The sequence below is a fragment of the Equus caballus genome, chromosome 5 (genome assembly GCF_041296265.1).
Source record: "Equus caballus isolate H_3958 breed thoroughbred chromosome 5, TB-T2T, whole genome shotgun sequence".
Lineage (NCBI taxonomy): Eukaryota > Metazoa > Chordata > Mammalia > Perissodactyla > Equidae > Equus > Equus caballus.
In genome coordinates this window covers 84,208,100-84,215,907 of record NC_091688.1, presented here as the reverse complement: position 1 = coordinate 84,215,907, position 7,808 = coordinate 84,208,100, and the positions used below count along the sequence as shown (strand labels likewise).

Sequence of the window (7,808 nt, the reverse complement as noted above, 5' to 3'; positions counted from 1 at the left end):
TGATTGTGATACGAATTTTAGAACTAAGCTAAAAAAGAGAAAAACTCACTTAGAGGTTTAGATTTTTTCTTTTTTAAAAGCTACAACAAATACTACAAAAATACCTTATACTTGTAAAGCCTCACATGTCAACACCTGGAGTCATTATTATGATCATTATTATGTTAAATAAAACGATTTCAGTATCTCTCGGCTATCTTCATTTAGCCCTTAAAACAAAATCAAAAATTAACAAATCAGTTTTCTTAAAAAAAAAAAAAAGGAGTTTGCTTTCAGAAAGCCTTTATTGTCCATCATCGAATTCATTTCTATTTGAATAAACAGTACACAAAACAAGGTTCATGCTGTGAAAATTCCTGAAACTTCCAATCAGCAATATGCAGGAGGTAGAGACTTTGTTTTTGTGTCTTTTTAAGGCATACATTTTCCACTTATTTTTAAATTTTGAGCATAATTGTTTTCCAAAACATTTTTAATGTGAATTATAGAACCTCTCCCTTGAAACTACAGCTCCTGACCCCAAAACACTACTCTTTTCTGTGAGACTAAATATGCCTATGATAGGCACCGTACATCACAGTTTTCGCAAAGGCATGCAACTACTAATAAAATTATCGTTGTGGGATTGAATATACATTTGGTATGTGCTTTAGTTTTCATATATGTATAGGATACTCTTTCAACTCTGTACTTTAACACTGGAGGAGAGAAAACTTATACATGAATACTAAAAAACCTGATCCTCTCCAGAACTATAAATAGCATGAAATAACAGTTGTCCTTCAGAAGCAAATATTGTATTGTTAGCTGGTGATGCTTGCTTCTTTCTTATTCTGCCCTTTAAGAGAAGATTTTAAAATTCAGTGATTCCTGGATATACAGCAACCATTTCCTCCCTCTCAGGGATGGACCCCTGAGAATGGTCCAGGCAGGATTAGTGAGTTGTCCAAAGTCACTGTCAGACCAGGCAATGTTTTCCACTGATGACACAATCAACACAGTCAGAATAGCCAGAAGCAAGAGTGTAAGAGTGAGAATAAAAAGGAGCAGAGAGCACGTTCTAAAGCTATGACAAAATAAACAAGAAAGAACAAGAATCCAATGGCTTCCCTCACCAAAGATAAACATAAAGCAGAAAAGACATTAAATATTGCTTTTTAAGATATAAACATAGTTCTTGATGAGTTACAGCTATCAATTTGCTCAAAATAATACTCTTTGAACATGCTGCACCTGATCTTAAAATATCCAGAGAGTCTCCCAACTCAGTTACACGTCACATTTTCCTCTAGAGCACAGATCAGCCTGACAGCTACTTTTTACAACAGCAGAATATTGATACTGGAGGGTCACCTTCTATTCTGTATTTTCCAGAATTGGGTAGATCTTTGCACTCTGCTATAAATGTATGAAGTTCAGTCTCTGGGAAGCCAACTTGTTGGTAATGCTATACAGAAGAATAAAAAAAGCTCTAGTTAATAAACTCCTTGAAAAAAGTTTATTCCAAATTCAAAATAGATCATTTGGTAAGGGAGGGGATCTTCCTAGAGGGATAGTTAGTCACTTCCGAAGTATTTGCAGGAAGCTGTAGCCTCTAGAGCCACTCTTAGGTTTGGCTAAGGTCAAGTGGGCTTGGGATTCTGGAGTGCCCTCCTGGGCTCTCTTTTGTGGGTCTGGTTCAACCCAAAATGGGCATGCCAAATCTGAGTCTGATTCTTTTCACGGAGAATACAGCCAGTGTTGTCCCAAGTCTAAGAACCTCTGTCACTACTTTGCCCTGCACCCCATGACTTCCAGGCCATTGTGAAGCAGACACCTCAGATGGAACCTGGTTCAGGCCACAAGGAACCTAGCTGATCTAAATTAACAATGATGCAGGCTGCGGCACTGTGGCTTAGTTGGTTAAAGCGCCTGTCTAGTAAATTAACTATGATGTTGTTGGGGGCTGCGGGGTGGGCATACCTAGCGTTCCTCTGAAGACTTCAGCACAGCCCTGGATGCTCCTGAGCTAGTCCAGGTATCTGGGAAAAGATCTGAATGCTGTAAGGGTCCTTTCCAGTCTGCACACCCTTTTGGAGTCTCTCTTCTGGACAGACAGGTTTGTTTAAGAGCCTCATATTTATATCCGTTTGGGATCTAAGAGGTCTAGAATGTACCCTGACCAGAAAGGATCAAAAATAACTTAGCTTGCCCATTTGGAAGTGCTCTGAGCCCATGGAAAGAAGTTAACACGTGAACCATGAGTGTCAGGCTTGTGTCATGGAGAATTGTCAACTCATGTTACTCTCAGAGATCTTGATGTCACCTTTGAATAACATATGGTTTTCTCTGCATGCAGAGTCAGGGTGGTGAGTTTTTAGAGGATTTGGACAGGTTCAACTAAATTCTTTCCCAGTCGCCTTGGTGACTTTAAGCACACAGCCAAGCAAGTACTGAGGAAAGTCAGTTCCTGAAATCTGATTCAGTAAGAATGAGGTCATGGCCCTGGCTTCATGTGTAAGCTACTCACAATTATCAACTCATAATCCATCAACTCCTGATGGCCTTCTCTTTGTCCCAGGACCATTCACATGGCCTCATGTCTCATTACCTTTCTCATACCAGAAAGAGAAGTCTTCAAGCGAAAGTATCTATGCCAATAGTATACCTGATGGTATAAGGTTATTAGAAATTTAAATAAATGTGGGTATTTATTCTGCCTCTCCACATTTCAAAGGGCTCAAACTGATTTTTAAAATATCCCAGGTGAATGACAATATGAATGATAACAGCTTTTCAAATAATGCTTCCGGCCGTATAAAGCACACATGGCTGGTACTTGACACATCAATCCCTCCCCTGTTCTGGAGACCAGGCTTCTGGGATAGTGCCACACAGGGCCTTGTAAAGGGTAATGGGTTCAGTTACAGCACACTCCAAGTGAAAAGGCCAATTTTTCTTCATGAAAATTGGATTTTAAAAGTTCCCCACAAAATTTTGTCTTTCTCAAATGCCATCTGTTTTACTCACTCAATACCTACTGATCCTTATAATTCCAATAAATGACTAGAAAGCTTGTTTGCAAAAGCACAATTACTTAGAGACAAAACTTCCAACGTTCTAGAAATGCTGTTTCTCCTTCATTTCTGTTTCTCAGTATCTAAAACTGAAGTCCTTCTTCTCTACCCTGAAGAAATGAACATTCCATCAATTCCCTTCCCCTTTAAGTACTATATTTTACTGTCTCTCTACAAGTTCTAGAAAAATGCTGCTGCTGATGGCTCTTGATGAACCTACCTTAATTGTTTCGTATGTGTCAGTGATCAGTGCAATGAAAAGACTTAAAATCATATATATAAAGAGGCTTATGAACGAGTAGAGGTAAATTCTGCTAAACAGCCAGACCAAGTAACTTTTTTGGTGCATCTCTGCAAACGTGGCAAACATATCGTCTCCATTTATCAGAGAGAAAAGGCACTCAGAGACTGTGTTCAGAGAACGAAACTGGAAAAAGAAGAAAAGAGAAATGTTCACTTTAGTTCATATTCCTTCTGACTGGAGAGTTCATTCATGACACCATATTTAAAAATAATGGGACCAGTATAAGCCAATAAGACTTCAATAAAATAATTTCTAAAACAAACAAATAAATAAATAATGGGGCCAGGTATCCCAAGTTACCCCTTTCAAATAAATTACCTGAGGTAACTACAAGCTTTGCTTTGTGACATGCATAACGTGTGTAAGCCTACTATTTTTCCTGAGACAAGCAGCTCCTCTCCTTGATGCTCCTCTTAATAGAAGCAGAATGATTTGAAGGCAGAGGGGCTGGTCCACACCCACAGCGATCTTCTGAGTCAAGCCTTACCCACCGCACCCCCCTCCATTACCTTCATAGAAAGAGATCCTTAAAGGCTTCTGCAGAAATACCCAGGTCCCAACATTGCAGGCTCATGCTTCTCCTCATAAAGTTCATTCAGTTAAGATAATGGCCTTATAGTCAAGATTAGAACTCTGGTAACAAAATTTTCAAGTATTTCCACAAGTTTCTCTCTGTATTACTTTTTAAAATAAGGTCACATCTTGGGAAGGCTTACCTAAATAGCCTACTTGAATATACATTGATGAATCAAATTTGATGTAGCTGGTGACAAAAAGGACTTAGTTATCTGACAGACTCCATAAGCAGAGTTGAGGCAGTTGAGCGAATCAATTATCCTCTCAAGTTGGTCACACTTACCGGTTTATAAACATACTGATGGATATACAGTCGGCCCTCAGTTCCACATCTGCCTACAATGGTTGCATCTGTACTGACTTTTTTCTTGTCATTATCCCCTGAACTATACAGTATAACAACTATTTATATAGCATTTACGTTGTATTAGGTATTACAAGCAATCTAAAGTATACAAGAGGATGTGCATAGGTTATATGCAAATTTTATCTAAAGAACTTGAGCATCCCTGGATTTGGGTATGGGGGGCTGTCCTGGAAACAATCTCCCAAAGATACTGAGGGACGACTATACTACCTTCAGCATTTTAAGGCTGAATCACAAAATAAAAGGAGATCATTTTAAAAGGATAACAGACTACTGGCACTATTCTAAAAGCTTCATAGGAACAGAAAAAAGTTGGTTATCAGTACCTTCTCATGGTAAGGCCCCAGCACAATCCATCCACAGAAGCAATAGCCTAAATAAATCATAGCTGCACAGCAGCAGAACCTCATGACATTGGGCAGAGCTGCCTGAAGGGTCAGAATAAGGAGCTGCAAAAGTAAGAGAGGTCATAAGAATTCCTCTGTCCTTCAGCAAAAGCAGTGCAATAACTTTGAAAGGGAAACACCAACAGCATGGAGATCCATGGAATTCCTTACATTATACTTCTGAAAGAAACCGAGGTATCGGATGACTCCAAGCCACACAAGCATGGTAGAAGTCCCAAGAAGTATGCTACAGACGTCATAGCTTGTTAGACTCTGAAACAGAGTGGAAGAAAATAATCAGATTATATGGCAGAAATTCATTTGGGTAAAAAATATTTATTGGGTAGCTGTGAGTCAGGCCCTGTTCTAGGTGCTAAGGACAATGCAGTCAACAAACAGACAAAACCCCCTGCCCTCATGAAGCTTACATTCTAGGGTGGGGAGAGAGACAATGGAAATAAATTATCAAAACCCTTGGTAGATTAGCTAAAGGTAAGTGCTGAGGAGAAAATTCAGGGGAAGGAATAAGGAATGGCCATGGGGTTGCATTAAATAGGGTGATCAGGGAATGTCTTACTGAAAAGGTGGCATTTGAGCAAATGCCTGAAGGAGTGAGAGAACAAGCCAAGCAGAAATCGAGAGGAAGAGCTTTCCAGGCACAGGAACCAGAAAGTGCAAAGACCCAAAGCAGAAGGGCGCCTGGCAAGATAGTGAATCTGAGCAAAGGGAAGAATATGGAGTCACAGAGGTAAGGGAGCAGGTAGTGTAGGACCTTGTGGGTAATTTAACAACCTTGTCTTTTACTCTGAATACGTTGGGGAGATTTGAGAGCTCTGAACAGGAGTGATATGATCAAGTGTTGGCCCCTATGGTTGAGAGCAGATTGTTGGAGAAGCGAGAAGCCTATTGCAATAACGTAGGTGAGAGCTGATGATGGTTTGGACCAGGCTGGTGATGGTGGAGGTGATGGGTGATTTTTGAAGGTAGACCAATAGAATTTCCTCTTGGATTAGATGTGGGGGAGAAGGGATTGGTGAAAGAGAGGAGTCAAGGATGAATCTATCACTTTTGTCTTGAGCAACTGAAAAGAGTTGCCATTAACTGAAGTTAGAAAGGCCATGGAGAAGCAGGTTTGGACTGTAGAGGTGAGGATTTTAGAGATTCTGTTTTAGGTATGTTAAATTTCAGAGGCCAGGTAGACATCCAAGTGACGATATGGAACAGACACTTAGATAGTTGAGACTGGAGTTCGGGGAAGAATTCCAAGCTGGACATATAGATTTGGAAATCATTGGCAAATAGATACTATTTAAAGACATGAGATAGGATGAGATTACCAAGACAGTGGCAGAAAAGAGATGCCCAAGCCTATACCTTGAAGCACTCTTGCTGTAATAGGTTGGTGAGATGAGAGGGAGCCAGCAAAGGAAAGTCAGAAGACCAATGTTTAATTTAGGAGGAAAATCAGGTAAGTGGTAGCCCACTGAAAAATGGCATCAACCAAGAGGGAGGGCTTGCAGTGTTAAAAGCTGCTGATAGGTCAAGATGAGGATAAAAAATTGATTGTTGCACTTAGCAACATGGGAGGTCACTGGAAAGAACACTTTCCAATGGAGTGGCAAGGCAGCCCAATTGGAACAGATAGAAGAGAGAATGGAAGGAGCAGAATCAGAAACAAGATTAACTACTCTCCTGAGGTCTTTTGCTATACAAAGGGGAGCAGAGAAATGGGAAAGTAACTGAAGGGAGAAATAGGTTGAGATTTTGTCTTTTTAGAAAGGAGAAAAAATCATGCTAATAGAAATGGCGTGGTTGAGAATGGGAAATTGATGATGTGTGAGAAAAGGAAGAACAGCTGGAACCACATTCTTGAGTAAGCAGGCGGGGATGGCATTGGTAGGCACGTGGAGGAGTTGGCCTTAGATAGTACCTTAAACAATATATCCACAGGAACAGAGAACAAGCAGAGTATATGGGCACTGATGCTGGTAGGTAGATAAATGAAGCAGAGGTTTGTGGAATTTCTATATTTTTCTATTGTTTTTATGAAATAGGAAAGAAGGTCATCAGCTGAGAGTGAGGATGGGGCAGGGGTGTTAGAGGTTTCAGAAGGGATGAGAACATATGAAATAACTGTCTGTAAGACAGGGGAGTGAATGGTCTAGAAAAATGTAGAAAGATTGTTGGACACCATTAAGAGCTTATTCAGGTTAATGATAGTTGAGGTTGGTAAAAATAAAGATCTACTGCAAATCTCCCCTTACTCCTCTCTTTGTTATCCCTAAAGTTAAACCCCGATTCCAATGATATATACCACAGTTGCATATGGTGGCAGCTGCTCGATGTCAACCTAAACCCATTCTCTCCTTCTGAGGCACGTGTCTGGGCTGTATTCCCCAGTGCTCCTTGCAGTTAGATGTGACTAAATTCTCTCTCCAATGAAATGTGAACAGAAATGAAGGCCACCACTCCTGAGCCAAGGCTATAAGACTGTGGGAGAGCTACCTTCATACCATGTTTTCGCTTCCCACAGGCTGCAATCTGTTTCTGAGGCAACCCAGCATCAACCCTTAATGCTGGCAGAGAAACAAGATGGGAGGAAATGAGTCCCTGAATAACTGCGTGGAGCTGAGTGACTCACCAACCTGAGAAACCTGCCCTGACTATTAAATGAGGGAGAAATGGCTCTTCTGAGCCATTGCATTTGGGGGTCTGTGCCCAGGAATCTGAATCATAACAGGCTCCCCAGGTGGCTCATTCTCATACTTAGTTGCAGTGAAGGCTAGAAAAATATAAATTTGAACAATATTAGTTTTTTAATTTGATTTTTGCTTTGGGGGGAGGGTTGATTTCTAGACTGGGTTAATCCTAACTTGAAATGGAAAATCTTGTAGCACACCAGTGGGAAAAGTAAGAAAGTGGGAACATTCTCAATTTGAATAGACAGAGGAAACAGCAGCAAGCACTCCCACAATAGCAGCTTGGCCTCACTTTCTCACCCAGCCCTACACTTTTTATTGTTGTTGAAGTTTCTGACATTTCTCGAAAGAACAACAAAAAACACCTCTTACCTTAGTTACTTGGATGTATGTATGAATTCACAGGCCCCACCCCCAGAG

General features: G+C 40.5%; 1 protein-coding gene across 2 annotated transcripts in view; it reads right to left on the bottom strand.

The window, feature by feature from the left end:
• Positions 1-265: 265 nt before the first annotated feature.
• Positions 266-7,808, bottom strand: part of MCOLN3 (mucolipin TRP cation channel 3) — a 31,527-nt gene continuing 23,984 nt past the window's right edge. Inside the window, exons 10-14 of one of the 2 annotated variants that reach the window (XM_070267402.1) lie at positions 4,861-4,962; positions 4,630-4,752; positions 3,277-3,483; positions 1,963-2,086; positions 266-1,447 (exon numbers count right to left, since the gene is read on the bottom strand). In XM_070267402.1, coding sequence (XP_070123503.1) covers positions 2,009-2,086; positions 3,277-3,483; positions 4,630-4,752; positions 4,861-4,962 — 510 coding nt within the window. In that variant the 3' untranslated portion in view covers positions 266-1,447; positions 1,963-2,008. The remainder of the gene's footprint in view (positions 1,448-1,962; positions 2,087-3,276; positions 3,484-4,629; positions 4,753-4,860; positions 4,963-7,808) is intronic. The other variant, XM_023641748.2, reaches the window with a different exon arrangement.